General features: G+C 43.3%; 1 protein-coding gene across 8 annotated transcripts in view; it reads right to left on the reverse strand.

The window, feature by feature from the left end:
- The window catches only part of CENPP (centromere protein P), a 272,212-nt gene that overhangs the window by 232,088 nt on the left and 17,481 nt on the right, over window positions 1-22,643 (reverse strand). For all 8 annotated transcript variants that reach the window (XM_084839849.1, XM_084839847.1, XM_084839850.1 and 5 more), the window contains exon 6: window positions 3,677-3,773. In XM_084839849.1, coding sequence (XP_084695975.1) covers window positions 3,677-3,773 — 97 coding nt within the window. The remainder of the gene's footprint in view (window positions 1-3,676; window positions 3,774-22,643) is intronic.

Raw genomic sequence — 22,643 nt, forward strand, 5'->3', positions numbered from 1 at the left:
GCTCTGCTGTAACTATGCTATTTTAACAATATTATGTATCACACCTCAGTTACATGATGAATTTATGTGATGTGAAATGTTTAGAGAGATTTGTTTGATTTTAGTTTGCACGTGGTTCTTATTGTCTAGAATTTTAAGTGTCTAATAAAACAAATCACCAAACGAAAAAGAGAACAGGCCTTACTATTCCATTGAAAGTATCTTGTCTTACATGGCTGGCCAAGATGATTAAGCTGAATTCCTAATTGTTTCTCTGTACCGATACAGATAGCAGCACTTTGTCAGGGCAGCTTAGCTGCCTCACCTTAGGACAGGTTGACAGAGACAGGAATTCAGTGACATTGGTTTATTGGTGCAGATGAGGTGATACAAACCACACTTGAGAGGTGATAGCACTTAACCTTAGAAGTTATAAAGTAGTTAACTCAAGAGCTAATGGCACATGGCTGAGATCAAGGAACAGTATCTAAGCAGGTGCATAATTATAGTCAGAGACATAGTATTAGAAAACCACTGAGGATTCAAAGCACTTAGAAATCCAGATTCAGAATACAAGATTCAGAACAGATTATTGTCTACGATGCCAGAGGAGTCATGACTGGAGCCCTAGGCAATATAGAGACATTCTCTAATGCAGGATTCCTATTCACGAGAGCCCCAAGCTGACTCAGGTTCAAGATACAGGAATAAGTCACAACAAGGCAGACTCCCAGCTTATTAGAGAAGTTCAATACTTTAGGATCTTACACTGTTGGGGTCCCAGTTGAAAAAAGTCCAAAGATTCAGGAATTAACTAAACAAGAAGGAGTCCTGAGCAGAAGAGGTCTCTACTGTAAAGGGCCCCTGGTAGATCTTGGTTCAGGAGTCAGACTAATAACTACAACTGTGTTCAAAATCAGTCCAACAAAATTTTCCAAGTTGGGATTTCTACCGTTTAAAATATAAGGCAAAGACAAGGGTCACAATAACCCAGGTAAGAAAACATTCCAGGCAATTTAAGATGGTTCAGGAAACAGGTTTAAGGCTAGAAAGTTATAAACAGAGATCAGTCCAAACCATAGATGCTACGTTGGAATTTCTACTGTATGGGTTCAAGAGACGAGTTTAAACAAACAAAGGTCCATTTTTGATGGGACAGTCCCAGCAGAATGGGTTCAGCAAGGAAAGACCACACAAACAGAGTCCTAGGGTGGCAGAGAAGTTCCCTTGTAGCATTTTTATGATTAGGAGACCAGGCAAACACAATCTCTTGGGGTTAGGGTAAGTCTAGGGTTGATATGGTCCAGGGTAGTAGAAGATGCAGTAGCCCCCACAGCAGGGCACTATACAATTATAGAGTCCTTGTTTACCAATAGATTCCAGTTCAAAGTTTTTATGATGCAAGATTTAAACAAGTTACTAGGAACACAAACAAACAGCCCAAATAGGAATCTGGCAAGCAAATACAACTGAAGGTGAGAAAGAGTTCTAGGCCATAAAAGATGTTGACACCATCAAGGTCTTTATCACAGCTATACTGTACAGCCTTGCTACAGTATAGCCTTGAGTGTTCCTTTGTATGTTTGAGATACAAAGGAGCAGCCAAGGCAAACCCCTAAATTTTTTGATACCCACAATTGCGCAACTGCAAATAACTAAAAATAAAAACTAAAGGGGACATTTGCGCACATAAAATGGGAAAATGAAAAAAAAAAAATTCCCAACCCTGTTTTTGCACAGAATTAAAAAGAATTTTTAAAACAGGGCTCTGACCATGATCGGCATCGCAGTTGGAGCAGGGCCGGGGGGAGGGGGGGTTGGCCGGAGCCATGATGGGGGCAGCAGCAGCAACTCCAAAGCAACATTTGGTCACTTTTGAGAGGCTGCTGCTGGCAAGGAAAAGGGGGCACTGGAAGCCACTTGGCCACCATCATGAAAAGCGATCGCAGCTGTGTTCCAGAAGAGCAGCAGGGGTTTCTGCTGCTCTTGTCAAGCGGCTTGCTGTCCAATGCTCTTTAGCCATGATGGGTCAGGATGTCCAGGTTCAGACAACATGCCAAGCCATCATGGGTAAAGCAACCCCTACTTCAGACCATGGTTTATTAGGCTGCGTGTTTTCGGAAAAACAACGCACCCTTCCAACCCTACTATTCTACTATTCTATGAAAACCAGTCTGGGTTCGGACAACATGCTAACCCACCAGAAAACAACCCATCACGGGTTGTTCAGAAAACAACCCATCATGGGTTGGCATGTTGTGTAAATCCAATCACTAAAGACATTCTTTCCATCCCTCTGATGATTCCAAGCTGGGATTGTATGCTCTGGAGTTCTCACAATGGAACCTTATATTGATCTTTGGGGAGGGGAAGACTAGCCTCTGAATTTGGGAGTGGCAGTTCAGACCTTTCTGGAAAAGAGTCTGAGTCAGCCTACCAACTACCCAAGGCTTTAGACTCTGCCTCGGTAAAGAAGGTAAAGAGAATAAGCCAAGGCTATTCAGTGCACAGTTCAGTGCAAGAGTAATAATAATCCAGTCTAGCACTGACTTGGTTGGATTAACTGCTGTCCCTATCAGCTCTCTTGGGATCTACACTACCCACATCTGACTGGATCTTTATTGCAGCATGTCTAATTTCTGCTCCTGGTCAGTTACCTTGGAAATTGCTCACAGACTTACAGCCTGGCTAGAATAAAAAACAGCACTCTATCCCTTAAAGTGCTTAAACCAAATCACTACTCCTTTCTCCTCCATTTTATATTGTTAAACACACAACCAAGATGTACAATTTGAGATTCCTTTATTGTACTATCCAAGGAATCTCTGTACCTCAAGAGGACAGAGTTATGTATACTATTGTCTGTCTGAGTGTCTTGCTCTCTGTCAAAGTTCCTTCTCATAACTGCCCTTGGCTGTCATTGATTATATAGACTCCATTATGATTTGAATCATTATCTGAAAGGGCCATTTTAGCTATAGGACTGATGACAATTAACTGTGGTTAAGTATCTGAAAGCAATCAGCAGCATTACATCTACAATAGCCCAAATTTGAACTCACAGAGGGAAGAACAAACATCGGCATGAAGGTAAGTCAAATAGGTGCTGAAATGCATAGAATTATTTTCTGTACACTATTCCACAAATATTATATTCTAATATCATGAAAGAGTCCAGAACCAGAAAGCACCCACTTAAATTTTAAATACTTGCCTTTTCTTTATCCAACACATTGTAAAAATGATGAGAAAGACGTAACTAAAATAATTTCCTAAATTGTGGAATTGTCACAGCACCACTGGCTGAAATAGAGCTACTTTGTTCCCTTCCAATCAATTCTGGCACATGACTATAAAAAAATACACTATTTAGGATAATGACATTTTATATAGATTTATGCTTTTGTATTCTAATGGGAAGTGAAAGTTCCTAACTCCGCAGGCAAGATAGTAATAAAATATGCTATAATTTTAAGGCACTGCAACCTCTACAAACAGCACAGAATCTAACAAGTATAAATATGTAACTAATTTTCCAAAAAGTACAATACCATTATGCAATAAGATACACATAATTAATCAGCATTGCAAAAAACAATGCGTTACAATTCATTATTTTTTTCTTATTCTATAACTCAACAGATTAATATGGAGACAGCAGAGTTTCAAATAAGAATGTAACATTTCAAAACACTACCTTGAAATAGGTCAATGTGCGTTTCCGATGTTCACACCAGTCAGAGAAAGAGGAGAGGCTTCTGAAGAACAGCAAGAGATTCCCACTCTCTTCAACCCTATAACACAACATAATACATAAGAAATACTGTGTGTGTATGCCTGAACCTGACCAGGCTCACTAACCATTGTTTGGGGCCTGCAGACAAGTATTCTAAAACAGTCTGAAGTTGGCTTGTATATTATTAATTTGATTTGTACCCTTTCTACCAAAAATGACACACTCCAGGCCATTTTAAAACTTGGCTTGTCATTATGTCCAAACTCGATATTCTGGTTTTGTTGTTGCATGATCCATCCCTGCTGCCCACCTATCAACAGAGACACAAGGGAAGACCAGCTTGAAAATAAGACCACTCTGCCTGATTAGAGCAGAGCTTTCCAAACTGTATGCCACTACACATTAGTGTGTCAGCGGCAGTGTGTAGGTGTGTCGCTCGAAATGCAGAAAATTGTGAAGGGCACCGCGGAGCTCCCTTACTTGCGTTTGCTTCCCTTGGCCCCTCCCCTGGAACTTCCTAAAGCAGCTAATGTTAAAGCAGCTAAGGCTTAGCTGCTTTAACATTAGCTGCTTTAGGATCATGTGGCGTCTTGACGTAGGATGCACGTGATTGGCGGTGTTGGAGCAGTACGGCGAGGTAGAGGCGCGGGGCGAAGAGAGGGGAGGGGAGGCGCTGCCCTGGGAGAAGAGTTTGGCCAACGCAGGCGCAGAGAAGTGGCAGCGGCCACCAGCCCTGCGAGATTTCGAGCACGCCCTTCACGGACATCTGCACCGTGCTACTGCGTGGCCAGGCCAGAGTAGCGCGCTGGTGGAAAAGCCACCTGGGACTGCACCAAGCGGGCCATCCGCCATCTTGGCCAGTCGGAACAGAGCTCAGTGGAGGCCAGAAGCCTCAGAATCAGCGAGCTCCCAATCACCCGGGCGAGCGCAGCTGCAGGCTGACACCCAGTCAACCCACCTGCTGCTGGCTGAAGGGAGGCCACCCTCCCAAGCCCCATGTGGCAATCAGCAAGCCACCCACCACGTGACACTTATAATTTCATTTCTGCCATTTGTTTTTATTTTTACTCTGCTGTAATTGTGGATTAACCATCCACCGGCAGTGTACCACCGGAGAGTGCTGGAACTGGACACTGGACTTAGGCATTGCAAATATTTACAGCAATATAGCCTTGTAGTGAGACATACATATTTACACCACTTTTGTTGGACTTTTGCTTCTCTACTTCATGTGTTTTTGCAGCTGACCTCCTACCTGGGCCTATGTGTCCTAATATGTATTGTAAATAGTTAATTTTGTTTATTTTTCACATTTTCTTGCACATATTTACATACTGTTACTCATAAATGTAACAATGTACGTTATTATCTTACAAATCATATATTTTAAAAAATATAAATGAAAGGTTTTCATGAGATATGTTCTATCCCCATACATTTAATTATTACAATTTATGTATGCGTCCATATCTCTTATAATGGGTTAGTTTAACCTCCAGTTTGTTAGTAAAACTGAATTACCGTGTCATGAAATGATGCATGTCTAAAAAGTGTGTCACCAACATGAAAAGTTTGGAAAGCTCTGGATTAGAGACTCTCACAGGCACTTTCACAGGCTTCACTATCTTCCTCAGTCTGCCTGGCAACAGGCTCCTTCCCCCACCAACCTCCTCACTGACAAGCAATCTACAGTAGCTGTGCAAGGGCAGGGTGGGGAAAATGTGAAGAGACCACAGGCATTTTTACACATTTCTAATGAGAGATATATGTTAAGGGTAGAGAAGTAAAATTTCCATAAATGTTTGGGCGATGGGGAAAAAAATGGTTTTGGGGGGGTGTTCAGGGAAAAAATGGAGATTTGGGGGGAAATTGAAAAATAAGCAATTTTTTAGCACTCCTTACAGATCTAAAGTCACTTTGTTGCTTTAATAAAGCCTTCGCCAACCCGGTGCACTCCAGATATTTTGCACTTCAGCTCTCATCAGCCTCAGGCAGCATGACCGATGGTCAGGAATGCTGGGCACTCCCAAACATCCAGAGGGCACCAGACTGGGGAGGGCTGCTTTAGGAACATAAAGCAGACTTTCTGTTCCTAAAGTTATATTATGTATAACTTAGTTTGCTCATGAAATCATCATTATACTTTGAAACTTTAAAAAGTAAACTCAGTACATGTGCAATTATTGCCTAAATGGATTAGAACTACATTAAATGACTGCTACAGCATCAGAAACACAGGACTCTATAGAACAAAACCCAGACTGTCGAGAATGCACATTTACTGTTAAGAATGCACAATTGTAACTCTACTCACATGCTGAGAAGCTGAGCATAAATGTTTATCAGTAAAATCCATTTTAGATCAATAATTTTAATAAAGAATTAAAGAAATACCTATGCTGGGAATCTTAAACAGAGGACTGAAAAAAACATTGTTCCCTATGTCTTCATTATTTCCAGACATTTTACATTTCTAGTCTTTGTAATAAAAGTGTTATTACATAGCTTTTAGAAATCATAAAGGCTGGGTAACAATATATAAACACTTTGTCTTAAATTCTAAAACAAAGTATTTCATAATCCAAAGCTGTTCTATTGTTCAGGGGGAAAAAAAACAAATACAGTCCTCAGAAAAAAATGGAAAAATTATGTTTTTCCTAATTTTTCTGTTTTTTTTTCTGGGCCTCTTCATGTCTCTAGTTAAGACAACATCTTTGCTCTTCGCAACCTATATCAACTATTCAAAAGATACAACTGCACAGTTTGACAAAGCCTTCCCTAACTGCCACCACCAACTCCTTTCTCACTAAATTTTGTTACTGTACAATAACACTACACCCCTTCATGGATCACTGCCTTGTTGTGGCGAAGGGGCTTGCGTAACTCAGTGAAGCCATAAACTATGCTGTGCAGTGCCACCCAAGACGGACAGGTCATGCCAGAGAGTTCTGACAAAATGTGATCCACTGGAGAAGGAAATGGCAACCCACTCCAGTATTCTTGCCAAGAAAACCCCATGGAATGTATCACAAGGCTAAAAGATATGATGCTGGAAGATGAGCCCCTCAGGTCGGAAAGTGTCCAATATACTACTGGGGAAGAGCAGAGGGAATTTCCAAGTAGCGCCAGAAAGAGTGAAGCAGCTGGGCCAAAGCCAAAAGGACATTCAGCTGTGGATGTGTCTGGTGGTGAAAAGAAAATCCGATGCTGTAAAGAACAATATTGTTTAGGAACCTGGAATGTCAGATCAATGAATCAAGGTAAGCTGGAGGTGGTCAAACATGAGATGGCAAAATTAAACATCAACATCTTGGGAAGCAGCGAACTCAAATGGACAAGCATGGGCTAATTTAATTCAGGTGACCTTCATATCTACTACTGTGGGCAAGAATCCCTTAGAAGAAATGGAGTAGCACTCATAGTCAACAAAAGGGTGGGAAAAGCAGTACTGGGGTACAATCTCTAAAATGATAGAATGATCTCAGTATGAATCCAAGGCAAACCATTCAACATCACAGTAATTCAAGTCTATGCCCCAACCACTGAGGCCGAAGAAGCTGAGGTTGATCGGTTCTATGAAGACCTACAACACCTTCTAGAACTAACACCAAAAAAAGATGTCCTCTTCATCATAGGGGATTGGAATGCTAAAGTAGGAAGGCCAGAAATCACCGGGATAACAGGCAAGCATGGCCTTGGTGTACAAAATGAAGCAGGACAAAGGCTCATAGAGTTTTGCCAAGAGAACACGCTGATCATAGCAAACACTCTTTTCCAACAGCACAAGAGGCGACTCTACACATGGACATCACCAGGTGGTCAATATCGAAATCAGATTGATTATGTCCTTTGCAGCCAAAGATGGAGAAGCTCCATACAGTCAGTAAAAACAAGACCTGGAGCTGACTGTGGCTCAGATCATGAGCTGCTTCTTGCAAAATTTCGGCTGAAATTGAAGAACGTAGGGAAAACCACTAAACCATTCAGGTATGACCTCAATCATATCCCTTATGAATATACAGTGGAGGTGAGGAATAGATTTCAGGGATTAGACCTGATAGACAGAGTGCCTGAGGAACTATGGACGGAGGTCCGTAACATTGTTCAGGAGGCAGCAACTCAATCCATCCCAAAGAAAAAGAAATGCAAGAAAGCAAAGTGGCTGTCTGAGGAGGCTTTACAAGTAGCTGAGGAAAGAAGGGAAGCGAAAAGCAAGGGAGAAAGGGGAAGATATATCCAACTGAATGCAGAGTTCCAGAGAATAGCAAGGAGAGACAAGAAGGCCTTCTTATGAACAATGCAAAGAAATCGAGGAAAACAATAGAATGGGAAAGACTAGAGATCTTTTCAAGAAAATCAGAGATCTCAAGGGAACATTTTGTGCAAAGATGGGCATGATAAAGGACAAAGAAGGCAGGGACCTAACAGAAGCAGATGAGATTAAGAAGAGGTGCAAATAATACACAGAAGAACTATACAGTGTCAGGGTGGAAACTGAGCCGATAGAACCCCAGAGCAGTTCTGATTCTCAGAAGGAACAGCAATCTGTGGGAGAGGAGCCAGCTCATCTCTCACAGGCACAGCAGCTGGCAGAGATTCCTCCTGCCGGCATTCCTGAGATAGATAGTGACCCTGGCAGCGAGAGAGTGTGGGAGAGGGGCTTGCTGGACGCTTGACACCGGGAGCAACGACAGCTGGAGGGCACGAAAGGAGGTGTAGCGCTCGTTTGGCGCGCAAGCAACGGTCGCGTCCTGAGGACCCAAGGGAAAGAGGGAGGAACTCTCCCTAGCCCATAAGTTCAGGGTCTTCCCATGATTCTCCTTCAAACGGGGACCAACTGCTTAACCTGGAGCATAGGCTACTCTGCTGTTCCTTGCTTAGTCGCTGGTAATTAGCATCTGAAAGAGTCATTAAGTTGTAAAAAGATTAAAGCTTTGAAAAGATTCCTTTTGTCTGTGTCTTGAGTTAGCTATTGGAGTAGACTGAAAGAGGCTGCCAGGGCGCTCCTGACATACCGAAAAGATCTGAATGTCCCTGATAGCCATGATAGTGTGCTCACTGAACTTGAGCCGAACATCCTAGAGAGTGAAGTCAAGTGGGCCTTAGGAAGCATTACTAACAACAAAGCTAGCGGAGATGACAGTCTTCCAGCTGAGCTATTTAAAATCCTGAAAGATGATGCTGTTAAAGTGCTGCACTCAATATGCCAACAAATTTGGAACACTCAACAGTGGCCACAAGACTGGAAAAGGTCAGTTTACATTCCAATTCCAAAGAAGGGCAATGCCAAAGAGTGTTCAAACTACCGTACAATTGCGCTCATTTCACATGCCAGCATGGTTATGCTCAAAATCCTACAAGCTAGGCTTCAGCAGAATGTGAACCGAGAACTACCGGAAGTACAAGCTGGGTTTCGAAGAGGCAGAGGAACGAGAGGTCAAATCGCCAACATTTGCTGGATAATGGAGAAAGCAAGAGAATTCCAGAAAAACGTCTATTTCTGCTTCATTGACTACGCTAAAGCCTTTGATTGTGTGGATCACAACAAACTGTGGCAAATTCTGAAAGTGAAGGGAGTACCAGACCACCTTACCTGTCTCCTGAGAAACCTGTACAAGGGTCAAGAAACAACAGTAAGAACCGGACATGGAACAACCAATTGGTTCAAAATTGGGAAAGGAGTACGACAAGGCTGTCAAGGGCTCCTTGGAGGCCTCTCTCAGTCTAATCCAGTAGCCAAGTCCAGACACAGACAAAGGGATTCTTTTCAAAGCTTTATTCCTCTTTTACAACTTAACAACTCTACCGTTAGCAACTAGATATGAGCAGCAGAATGCCTATGCCCTAAGTTGGAACAGCTGGTCCCCGTTTGAAAGGGAATTACTGGCAGACCCCTGAACTTAAGGACTAGGGAGAGTCCCTCCCCTTTTCCCTTGGATCCTCTGGGCGCAGCCGTTGTTCGCGCGCCAACTGGGCACTACGCCTCCTTTCTGCGCCCTCCATTTGGCGCTGCTCTCTGCGTCGGCATCGCGCGTCCATCAAGTCTGCTTCCCGCGCGCTGTCACTCTCAGGACTGCTATCTAAACTAGGAATGCTGGTGGGAGGAATCTCCATCAGCTGTTGGCCCTGGGAAAAAGGAGTGCGCTCCTCTCCCAGGAGCGACTGCTCTTCCTCAGAATCAGAACTACTCTGGGATTCTATGGGCTCAGTGTCCACCCTGACAAAGGCTGCATATTGTCGCCCTGCTTATTTAACTTATATGCAGAGTACATCATGAGAAACGCCAGGTTGGATGAAGCACAGGTCGGAATTAAGATTGCCGGGAGAATTATCAACAACCTCCGATATGCAGACGATACCACCCTAATGGCAGAAAGTGAAGAGGATCTAAAGAGCCTCTTGTTGAGGGTGAAAGAGGAGAGTGCAAAAGCTGGTTTGAAACTCAACATTAACAAAACTAAGATCATGGCATCTGGCCCCATCACTTCCTGGCATATAGAAGGGGAAGAAATGGAAGCAGTGACAGATTTTATTTTCTTGGGCTCCAAGATCATCGCAGACCATGACTGTAGCCATGAAATTAAAAGACGCTTGCTCCTTGGGAGGAAAGCTATGGCAAACCTAGACAGCATAGTAAGAAGCAGAGACATCACCTTGCCGACAAAAGTCAGTCTAATCAAAGCTATGGTTTTCCCATTAGTAATGTATGGCTGTGAGAGCTGGACTATAAGGAAGGCTAAGCGCCGAAGAATTGATGCTTTCGAACTGTGGTGCTGGAGAAGACTGTTACGAGTCCCCTGGACTGCAAGAAGGTCAAATCAGTCCATCCTAAAGGAAATCAACCCTGACTGCTCATTGGAAAGACAGATAATGAAGCTGAAGCTCAAATATTTTGGCCACCGAATGCAAAGATAAAACTCCCTGAAAAAGACCCTGATGCTGGGAAAGATCGATGGCAAAAGGAGAAGGGGACAGCAGAGGATGAGATGGCTAGATAGCATCGCCGATGCAATGAATATGAACTTGAGCACACTCCGGGAGAGAACGGAGGACAGGAAGGCCTGGCGTGCTATGGTCCATGGGGTCACAAAGAGATGGACACGACTTAACAACTGAGCAACAACAATACACCCACCCCTCTTATATCGTAAGAATCCACATTATTACCAAGACCTATACTTCTACTTGTTTGCCAATGCAGCTTTACTTCTGAAAAAAAGGTGTGCCTTTATTGAAGAAGGCCACAGTCAGAATTATTTTTGTCTAAGAGGGTTGGGAGGCCATGGTTAACAAAGAGGGCTAGATTCCTGGGGAGTATACAGGAATGGGAGAAAGGAGGGATGCTTTAGAGCAGTGGTCTCAAAACCTTTTTGATCCCGCACCCCTATCAGTAAAAGAAAATTGAACATGCACCCCCAATATATGTATATTTATTTATAAATTATATACATGTACTACTGTACCAATGTATTTTGTACATTATAAAACATACACCAAAAACAGAAATTAAAAAAGGGTGAGATAAAGATGAAATAATCAATATTTTTAAAACAATTTATTTATTAATGGTACAAACCCCCTTTTTGCTCTCACTAAAAATGTATATTATTAATAGTATTTTTAGTGAGAGCAATGTGATTGAATATGCTTCATTATCTTTGAAAACCTTGGTTTAACACTTTGTGATACAGCGATTCAAAGGTCTGGTTCTAAGTTCAGTTTATTTCGATACTTGGTTTTAATGGCTGTCATAGCTGAAAAAGACTCCTCACAAAGATATGTAGAGCCAAATGGAAGAAGTGCATTGTTGGCTGCGCTTACTAAATCACGATACTCATTTTTCAATCCCATCCACCAATTATGCAAAGGTTTTTGTTGAAATTCAGCTAAAAAACTTCCATCTTCCCTGATGTCAATCAGTTGATCTTGCAAACTAACTGGGAGGTGTTGTATTTTTATATTTTTTACAAATGGGTTCAAAACCCACTGAAACTCTTCATTTGGAAGGTTTTTAAACAGGTTAGAAAATTCCATTAAAGTGTGCAGATATGAGAGTTTTTATAGGTAACACACATTGTTTTCAGCAACAAAATCACATACCAATAGAACCATTCCCAAACATCCGTTTTCAAAATGTTCTCTCCATAGAACAAGTTCCTTTCGAAAAGGAGTTACTTTCTCACTCATTATTAAAACATCACCTTTACCTTGAAGGGACAGATTAAGTGTGTTGATTTTTTCAAAAATATCTGCTAGGTGCCACTCTACTGACAGCCACTTGTCATCACAGAAAAGGTCAGCAAACGTGGAACAACTTTACTCTTCTTCAGCAGGATGGCAGCTGCTCCAGTGCCACGGCCGATCAAGCAACTGCGCCTTCCTCTGCCGTGCCTGGCAGGGACTGGCACAGTTGCTCTCAGTGGCCACATTAGAGGCAGGATAGGACTGGAGCCAAGAGAGAAATGCCATGGAGCTTCCCTCTCAGCTCCTGTCCCATCCTGCTGCCACCACCATTGCACACAATGGCAGCTCGTCGGGGCAGCAGGAGGCTGTTCAATTATCAGGCAGCTGATGTACCCCAATGGATCATCTTGCACACCCTATGGGGTCCATGCACCCCACTTTGGAGACAACTGCTTTAGAGATATGTTTTGCTCAGGGGTGTGTCAAAGTGGCCAAAGTTCTCCAAGGAGAAGAGGGTTTGTGTTCCCTGCCCTGCTTCTGCAGCCAGGGGTAAGACAACTGATGATGCAGCAATGCCTTGCTAGTCCTCTATACAAGTGGTCTCCAAATGTTTTTGATTGTGCATCCCTATCAGTGAAAATTTTTTGAGCATGCACCCCCACTATATGTATATTTATTTATAAATGATAGACACGTACTACTGTACTAATATATTATGTACATTATTAAACATACACAAAAATAAAAATAAAACAAGATGATGAGATAAAGATGAAATAAACAATCTTTTTTTAAAGAAATATTTTATTTATTAATGGTACGAAAAACCTTTTTGCTCTCACTTAAAAGTTATTAATATAATCTGTAAATCCACTTAGCTGTACACATGTCATTGCTATACACTGACGATCGAGCGAGGGCACCACTGTCAATTTGCAAGGAGGGGAAAGGTCTCCTTGCAAGGACGGGAAAGGCATGCTTGGCTGGGCTCCTATCTACACCAGAGCCAGGAGTCTTGGTTTCCAGCCCCGCACCCTGCGCAGAGTCCCCACTCCTTGGCCAACTGATGGCTTGGCCTGGGCTGTTGACCCTTCCTGCTCTCCTTCAGCAGGATGGCAGCTGAGAGGAAAGTGCCTGCTTCCTTCTTGGCTTCATTCTGTGAAAGGAGAGTGGCAAGGGTTAATCTCCTTCCTGCTTTCCTTCTCCTTGCACACAACAGAAGCTTGTAGGAGGAGCAGGAGGTAGCTCACGCACCCCAGTGGATCATCTTGCGCACCCCACTTTGGAGACCACTGCTCTATACCAAGAGATTTGGTGTAGCAGCCAGGTATTGATTGGGGGGCGGGGGAGAAGGGCCAGCAAACCAACATTAGGCAAAACAAACTATAATTTGTTTGAATCTTTGTGAACTAGGTCCTAGCTTCAACAAATCGTGGTTAAAATAAACTACTGCTTAATACTACAATTGAAACAGGCCTTAATGACCTCAATCTGTTATGCTGCAGAGCATGTCTAGCCAAGTTCTTTTTTGAAGGAGAAAAAAACCCCAATTCTCTTGTCTCCTTGACACACAGGCCCCTTGAGGTTTTTTTTTTAAAAAACAGATCACTAGTGATTTTTTAAAAACAAAAAATAACACATTACACTTTATCAACACAGTCAGCAAAACATTATCCAGGCCAGGTCTAACACCAGCTATGAGGAAATAAGGGAAACAACCAGTTTATAGCATCTCAAAAGAAAGGGAAAAAAGAGAAAAAAGACGAAGACAAAGATACATTAAATAACTCAAAGACAGCACAATTGACAACTACCTTGAACCATAAACTTTCTAAGGTGCTTCTGGAAAAGTAGCACAATTCCCACCAACATTACAAGGAGCAGGAAGCGGTTCTTGACGACTGCCAGTTACAAACAGCCCAAGCCACCATATTAAGCTATCAAAAGGGAGAAGTTAAGTGCCTATGGGGGACAAAAGCCAAAATATGCTAGACAAGTGTCTATTCAACATCTCAGAGGAAAAATGAAAGAGAAAATGGCATCACACTGGGGCCTTACTCTATTTTACTTTAATATTATACGCCCCTGCCCCCTACTACAGTCAAACACCCTGTACTTCATTTAGTCCTACTCCGTTAATATCCATTTGGTATTGACATGAACATTGGAGAAAGCAAGAAGAGAAAGTTATGGGGGAGTCTGGCGAAAGCACAAGAGGAGTTATAGAATTAAACAACGCCCAGGCCATACCACGTAGTTCCTTAATAGAGATAAGTTTTAAATGCCGCCTCTCTGCCTTCAATAGGATTCAAAAGCAGCTCTTTTGCCCTTAGCCACTGTGAAATGTTGTTTGAAATGTGGCTAGGGTCAGGAATTCACCAAGACACAGCTGGTCTTATTGCATCTTAGCCAGCACTGAGCATTTGAGAATTTATAGGAATATCACACATATATAGTTGGAGTACACTTTGGTAGATGGTGTCAAAAGGCTCCTGATCAAAACTTTAAACATGCATTTCTGTTTAGACTCTCAATGCTTATAGGTACTGTTCAAAACTAACATATTTCTTTCAACAAATAGACAAGAACTTTAGAGTTATAAACCTCTAGAAAACTTAAATTTCTCTAAATTCAAAACTAGTATCTACCCTTTGTCATTCTCTGGCTCATCTTCACTCAGGCAGTAAGTCGCCACACCCTGCACATTGTGGGAACAGACAGCAAAGCACTGAGAACTCAAGCAAGGTACAGAGTATTAGATCCATTTTCCCCCTGGCCTTTAAAAACTTGCTGAAACTACAAGGGAGGGAAAGCAGAAGATCGGTGAGGTGGGATGTTCATGTGGCACCGAAGCAGAGACTCTCATACATATTTTGTACTCAGCAAAAAAATAGGGTTTCAGAAGGGTTTTGGCAAAGTAAGTCTAAGGCAAGGGTGGACACAAAGTTCACCTGAGAAAAGCTCCCCAAAATCTGGAGTTCTACATTCTGCCCACCCCTGGTCTAAGGGACAAGGGAAAGAGTATTATTAATTGGATTTGCCAGTACCTGAGGAAAAGAGAAAGAAAGATCACAATTTGAGGAGAGAACAACATAAAAGGAACAAGATTTTAAGACAGAGTAAAAACAAGAGGGCTTGCGGAGGTGAAATAGAAGGGTGTGGAAAATAACAAGATTGCTGTGTTGAGAGGTGTAGATATGATTGAAGTAGATAGACCCAAGTAGGGATCCAGGTTCACCATACTGCAGTTCCAAGCTAAACGTACTCTGAGTCCAGGGGGAGAAGTACGTATTCTTCTCTCCCTAGCAGGTATGGATAATAAAAAGTGTTTTGTAAGCTTCACCTACAGGAAGACAACACTCAACACTGATCTATCTAGTTTTGTCTTCTTTGGCCAGGGGCGAGGGGCCAGGGGCATAAACTAGTTTAGCAGAAGAAGGGAAATGCATTACTTTCAGAAGAAGAAAAAATCCTTACCAACAACATAGCCTCATTTTTTAGACTGGTCATCACTGTAAGACATCATACGTTTTCATGTATGTAAAAAAAATCTGCGAACTACAAGCCATGGGTGATAACTACTTTTTCAACTTTTGCAAAGTTGAACAAGCAAATAATTTGAAATGTTGCTTACTACCTTAAATCTTTTTCCAAAAACCCCTCAGTTTGACAGTACCAAAGCATTATTACATTTTCTACCTACAGAGAAAAACAGCAGTGGCTCTTTTAGCTATGGCAAGAATTGCTTCATATTTAACCTTGTCCCCACCCCCGTATGAATGTAAGAGTCTTGCAATGCTCAATTGAATCCAGATGTGGTATAATACTCACTTTTGGCACACTGCTGGTAGAGTCAAATTTCATCTGACTAGTTGACAAAAGCCAAGTTAAAACACTTCACAAGTGTATCAAAAAAGCAGCTTCAGGAATAATTATGCAAGGAATTAGTCCACTGTGTGGCTGTGATAGAACAGACAAATCTAACATGAATTCCAAACACCCAGTTATAAGCTGATCTTTTACTCCTTTCCTACATTATTGGAAATCCTATGCATGTTTACTCAGAAATAAGTACCATTGTATTCAATGGGGTTGACTCCCAGGTAAATGTGTGTGGGATTGCAGCCTATTTCCATAAGGTAAGAGCTGGTATTTACAAAGCCAAAGTAAATCCAATTATTTCAGTCTGGTGTACTAAATATCAGTGGACACCATATACATATAAAAACAGTATCACCTAAAATTGATATAGTATGATCACTGTGTGAACCAAATAACATATTATACTAAAATTAGTTGTTGCCTTTTTACAATTTCCTCTTTGACATTGGCTGTGTTTTGATTATCATATTCTGCCTTAAGAAGCTAAGATATGAACAAGCCTTTTGTCCATGCATGCAGCCCCCTCTGCTCCTCCCTTCACAGCATGAGCAAACAAACCAGGATGTCTTCAATTAACCACTGTTTCACATTTTTTGTGAACTGCCCAGAGAGCTTTGGCTATTGGCCGGCATAGAAATGTAATAAATAAATAAATTTTGTCTGAACTGGAATACTATAAGAGGTTAACACGAAACCCCCTGCATGTTCAATAAACATGCACAGATATGCTTGAGGCCACACAGGCTACCCCCACCCACTGCCAGAAACAGACATCGCTTCCTTCCTTCTGAAGGTCCGCTTGACATTTATGAGAAAGTTTTCTGCATGTTCACATGTACATACAGGTCACTCCTCAAGTGCAGGAGCTCTCTGGATGTACATGGGTACACACAGACAACTCCGTCTCATGAACGTGCATCAGACATTCAGCAGGGGAGTGGGAAAGCATCATACAGTTCTGCGGAGGTTGGGACTAGCCCACGCAGTCCGAAGAAACCCTCTGCATATTCACTTAACATACGGAGAAATTAGTGCGAACCTCCTTATGGCTATCAGTTTGGGATCAAACCAGGATATTAAACCAACTTCAAATCATGGTTTAGTATCCTGTCTTGTTCTAAAGCTGACAACCATAGTTTCCCAGTTCAGATGAAACAGGAAACTATAGTTAACTTAGAGGTTTCCTAGTTTAGGGCGCAATCCTATGGGGATAGGTGGCCGCCTTATTCCCTCTGCTCTTCTCCTGCCCTGTATTTGTGGCTAGACAGCCAATTTCGGCTGCTAGCCACGGGAAGGTGGAGCGGGAGAGGAGGCTGCCGGATGACACATAGGATGTGTCATAACAGCATTTCTGCTCCCCCCCCCCCCCGGAACGCCTCGTGGAATGCCCCGTTTTGGCCGCTCTTTGCTCCTCTTCCAAGTGTGGAGCTCAGGACCACTCCATGCTGCCTCCAAGGCAGCGTGGAAGGGAGGGAAGGTTGGTTCCCAGAAAACTACGTATCCTATGGCCGCTGACTAGTGGCCATAGGATTGCTCCCTCCATTGCTCATGCTACAAAGAGAGGAGCGAAGGGACTCTGTGTGCAGGGAAATGGCACAGGAAAAGGCTTGTTCACATCTTGGCTTATTAAGCTGAGAGATCATCCGAACTGGCTCATGGACTGAGTTTCTAAAATTCCACTGAATATTTCCACAGCTGAGGAGAAAGGATTAACCTGCACAACAACTGGCAGAGAAAAAGCTCAGTTTGGCTATTGGAAATATCACATGCTGAAACAGAAGGGAAGAGGGGGAAACTCTGTCAGTACCTCATTTTGCAGGCAAACATGTCAGAAACATGTTACAAAAAAAATCAAAACAGCCATATTTAGGCTGTGTGTGCGTGCATGTGTGTGTGTTTTATGGACGAGAGCTTGCTTTTGATTTCCGTTTGGTTTGAGTTGAAAGGGAGGGAAATGTCTTTCCAGGAGAACAGAGTTTTAAAAGTCACAATTCTAACCTTCTCTAGCACATGAATATCTTATATATAAATGATGTCAAATAGAAATTCATGGACAGTTGTGGGAGTTAATAAAACTCCCTGTATTGCCCTTCCTTTACACAGCTACACATAGACATTTCTCTCACACACTTGAGCTATTTCAAGTATTTCCTCTCCCCAAAACATGAAAGGGCGGAGCCATTCACAGCCTTTGCAGGAGAGCCAATTTGATATCTTTCCAGCCCCTACTGTCCACAAGGCAGTAATTTCCTCTTGACTCCACCAGGACCTAAAAGGGACGGGTTTATTCTAAATTCAGTCTTCATGTCTCCACACCCCAACCCATCTAGATATGTCTGTGTTGAGTACTCCCAACAAGAATTCTGCTTCGTTTTCCATTAATAATACTGTCCACTAGGAGATACTAATAGCTTCAAGGAAGCTCTCATTGACTCGTCAAACCCAATCCCACCAACAGCAAAGTCCCTTCGGATCCTAGAAACCCCAACTGTTTTCTCCTCTAAAAACATCCCATAACACTGTATCCCAGCTAATGGTTGAGAGAGGGGACTTCACCTCCTGCCCTTTCAGCTTCCTTTCCCCATTCCCCACTTCTCTAGCCATCCTGTCTCCTTCACCATCCTCCCCTTGTCCTTCTTCTTCCATGCCATCTTTCCAGACATGCTACTGCTTACTGCAATCTGCAGGTCTCAAGTCAAAATTCAAATAAATGCACAGAAGAATTAATTTCAGAAGTCTGTTATATCATTGGTTCTATATACTAGATGGCTTATCCAGCTTGCTCTCAGCACAATACCAGAAAATGTCTGTTAACAGGCTCATACTTTATACTGCTCTCCTCTTACCGTAGAAGGCTCTTTGTCTTAAAGAAAAAAGCTACTATTGAATCACTGAACCCCCATGCCATCTAAGTTTTTTTAAAATAAAAAAATCAAACTATGGGCCAAGTTTCCTCTTATTATTTTGAATATTGAAAAAATGCTGCCCCATAAAAAGACATGGGGTGGATGAGAATATGATTTCATTGCCAGAAATTTTTATAGTTCATGATATGTATTGCCAAATAATGAATGACTAAGCTACTGGTAGTAAATGTAAGAGACCATGTGGAATAAATGGATATAAATTATAGATGAAGGCGGGACCAATAGGCTACAGTCTGACAAAGGCTAAGTTGGCAGTTTCCTTTGTTAAAAGATGTGGGAACCATTTATGTATATCTAAAGTCTTGAATTGTTTTCCGCCTCCCAGCTGAGCAGAGCAGAGCAAGCTGCTCCAGCTGGTCCAGGGACTACAGAAGCAAGCAAGCTCCTAGACAGCGAGCGACCAGAGTGAGCAAACAGGGGGAGCAAACAGGAGTTGGCCAGGGGAGTTGCAGTGGTAGCAGAGACAAAGGAGACAAAGGAGACAGAGGCTAAGAGGTAAGTGGGCTGCAGGAAGCCCAGGGGGCTCCCCTTTATCCTTCTGAGTGGGTGTGAGCTCACCAGGTGCTTCTGAGAGCTCCAACTGAATTGGGGGTGTGTGGCCTGAGTACTCCCAGCAGCTGAGTAGGCGGGAAGCTTCAGTCTGTTTCCCACCTTCCAGCTGAGCAGAGCCAGGGGAGGTCGGCAGGGGAGGTCAAGGGGGAGGCCCCTAACATTTTAGTTTTTTTTAAACTAACTTTTTTTCATTTATTTGTCTTGTAACACACACTTCCACACCAGTGGGACTCTGCTTTTAACCTCTACTGAGTAGAGGAGCAGGCACAGGCTAGTCTAGAACAATCACAAAGCTAGACACAAAAAGGGAAAAGAAGCAATGGAAGGACAGGACTCTCCAGTGGTGGTGACATGCAAGCAGGGATGTACGAAAGTCACTTACCTGTTCGCGGATTATGTTGATGGGGGGGGGCGTTCCATCCCTCCCCCCAGAATCCTCGCCGGGGGGGAGGCGCTCCGTTCCACCCCCCCGGAATTCTCCAAGGCCTGCTGTGCTCGGCAGCAGCTCTGTGGAGCAGCAGGCCAGGCCCGGCCAGAGCCGTCCACAGCCGGATGTCCGGCCACGGAGGGCTCTGGGTTAAAAAAAAAAAAAAGCGTACACAAATGGCGGCGGCTACAGCCGCCACCATTTGCGTTCCTTATTTTTGCCCTCTTAATCTACGTAAATATTTACGTACACTATGACGGCGAAAATCAAGAGGAACACAACTAGCGTAGTGGGCGCTATTTACGTCCCTTTTTGATTCCCCGTTTTAGCCTATGTAAAGATTTACGTAGGCTAAAACGGGGAATCAAAAAAAGACGCAAATAGCGTGCGCTACGCTATTTGCGTTCGCCTTGATTTTCGCCGTCATAGTCTACGTAAATATTTACGTAGATTAAGAGGGCAAAAATAAGGAATGCAAATGGCGGTGGCCGTAGCCGCCATTTGTGTACGCGGGTTATTGTTTTTTTTTTAACCCACCCAGTCATGATAGGCTAGGTAAAGATTTACGTAGCCTATCACGTCGTGTTTTGTTTTGTTTTTAACCTAGTCATGATAGGCTACGTAAATCTTTACGTAGCCTATCACGTTTTTCTTTTTCTTTCTTTCTTTTTTTTTTTTATTAAAGTGGAAATGGCAGTGGCAGCAGCCGGTCGGAAGACCAGCTGCCGCCGCCGGAGCTGCCGCCGCCCGGAAGATCCGCCCCAGGTGAGTCTCGTCCCGGGGGGGATCCACAGGGGGGCGGGGGGTGGCAGGCCCTTCCGCCACAGAGTTCGGGGGGCCAAATGCACTGGCATTCGGCCTCACCGTGATCCGTGGCGGAATCCTCTGCCATCCCTACCTGCAAGGTGTGTGCAATGTTTGTTTTCTTGCCTGAGAACAACATGGCCTACACCTGCAGCAAGTGCAAGTGGTCACGCTGCTGGAAGAAAAAGGAAGTGGACTGGAGCGATGACTGTCAATCCTCCAGGGAATAAGAGAACACGAAAAGTTCTTGGACAGAATGGGGGAACTATAGCAGCAAAGGGAAGACCAGAAGCTTGAAGAGCAACAGCAAGATGAGGCAGTGGGAAATGCCGAGGTGAAGAAAAATGGAGTAGAGGATGCTCCTTGGAAAAGGGTGACAGTTAGGAGAAGAAGAACTAGACGCCACTCTGCACCAGTGGAAGCAGTGGAGCTGTGGAACCGATTCCAGGTACTTGCGGATGAGACTGGAGGACAGCCTGCACAGGAAGAATCACAGGGGAACCTACATGAGAGTGAGCAAGAGGCTGAAGGTCAATCAAACAGAGGCGATGAAACCCAGGCCTACAACAAGATGAGAAGAGTGGTAGTAGTGGGAGACTCCTTGCTGCGTGGGATCGAGACCCAAGTATGTCGCGAAGACCCGTGGACTCACCAGGTATGTTGTCTCCCGGGAGGACGGCTTAGAGACGTGACTGAAAGGTTGCCTGCACTCATAAAGCCCACTGACAGGTATCCCTTTCTTCTCATCCATGTGGGAACAAATGATACCGCCAAGCAGAGCTACGAAGAGATCACGTCAGACTTTGAAGCTTTGGGAAGGAAACTCAAGAATTTTGGGGCCCAGATAGTTTTCTCATCCATCCTTCCAGTAGTTAGAAGAGGGATAGAAAGGGAACGAAAAATACTCCGGGTGAATGACTGGCTATGAAGGTGGTGCCGAGTTGAGAGATTTGGATTCTGGGACCACGGGCTATACTTCCTGGAAGATGGGCTGTTGGCAAGGGACAGGTTGCACCTCACAAAGGATGGGAAGAATGTGTTTGGCCGCAGCATGAAGAACTTCATCAGGAGGGCTTTAAACTGAATCCTATGGGGAAGGGAGATGTAATGTTGGGGGTAACAATGGACGTAGGCGCATGCACTGCAATGGAGAGAACAGCTCTGATAGCGCCCAATAATAGTCTGCAGACACATGTGGGAAGAAAGCCAGACTATTAAGCACATGGTCTTCGATGTCTATATACTAATGCCCAGAGTATGGGAAACAAACAGAATGAACTTGAACTCTTAATACAGAAGGGAAATTATGACCTGATAGGTATAACTGAGACTTGGTGGGATGACTCTCATGACTGGAATACAGCAATTGAAGGATATAACTTGTTCAAAAAGAACAGGAGGAACAGAAAGGGAGGTGAGTTTGCACTGTATGTGAAAAATACATATCTCTGCACAGAAATACAGGAGGATGAGCTTGGTAGTCCCATTGAGAGCATCTGGATTAAAATAAATGGAGCAAAGAATAAAAGGAACCTGGTGGTCGGAGTCTACTACCAGCCACCCAATCAAGGAGAAGACGAGGATGAAACTTTTGAAAAGCAAATAGCCAATGTTTTAAGGAAGCATGATATAGTAGTAATGGGGGACTTCAATTTCCCCGAAATTTGTTGGGAGACAAATTCTGCAAAACATGGCCCCTCCAAGAAATTCCTGACTTGTGTGGCAGATAACTTCCTCCTACAGAAAGTAAAGGAAGGAACCAGAGGATAGGCTATCCTTGACTTGATCCCAACCAACAGAGATGACTTAGTGGATAAAGTAGCAGTTACAGGAACTCTGGGGGAAAGCGACCATGTTGTACTTGAGTTCTTCGTTCTAAGGGAAGCAAAAGCCGAGTGTAGACAAACGCGTACCCTGGATTTTAGGAAAGCTGATTTTAATAAACTCAGAACAATGATCAGTAAGGTCCCATGGCAAGCGACGCTAACGAGAAAAGGAGTCCAAGATGGATGGGAGCTTTTAAAAAAGGAAATTCTCAAGGCACAATTACAAACAATTCCAACAAGAAGAAAAGGTGGAAGACAACAGAAGAAGCCAATGTGGCTTCACAAAAAGCTTAGGGATTACCTGAAAACAAAAAAGGACACATATA

Source organism: Heloderma suspectum, chromosome 2, assembly GCF_057233095.1.
Source record: "Heloderma suspectum isolate Gila_16-S chromosome 2, 16-S_ref, whole genome shotgun sequence".
Lineage (NCBI taxonomy): Eukaryota > Metazoa > Chordata > Lepidosauria > Squamata > Helodermatidae > Heloderma > Heloderma suspectum.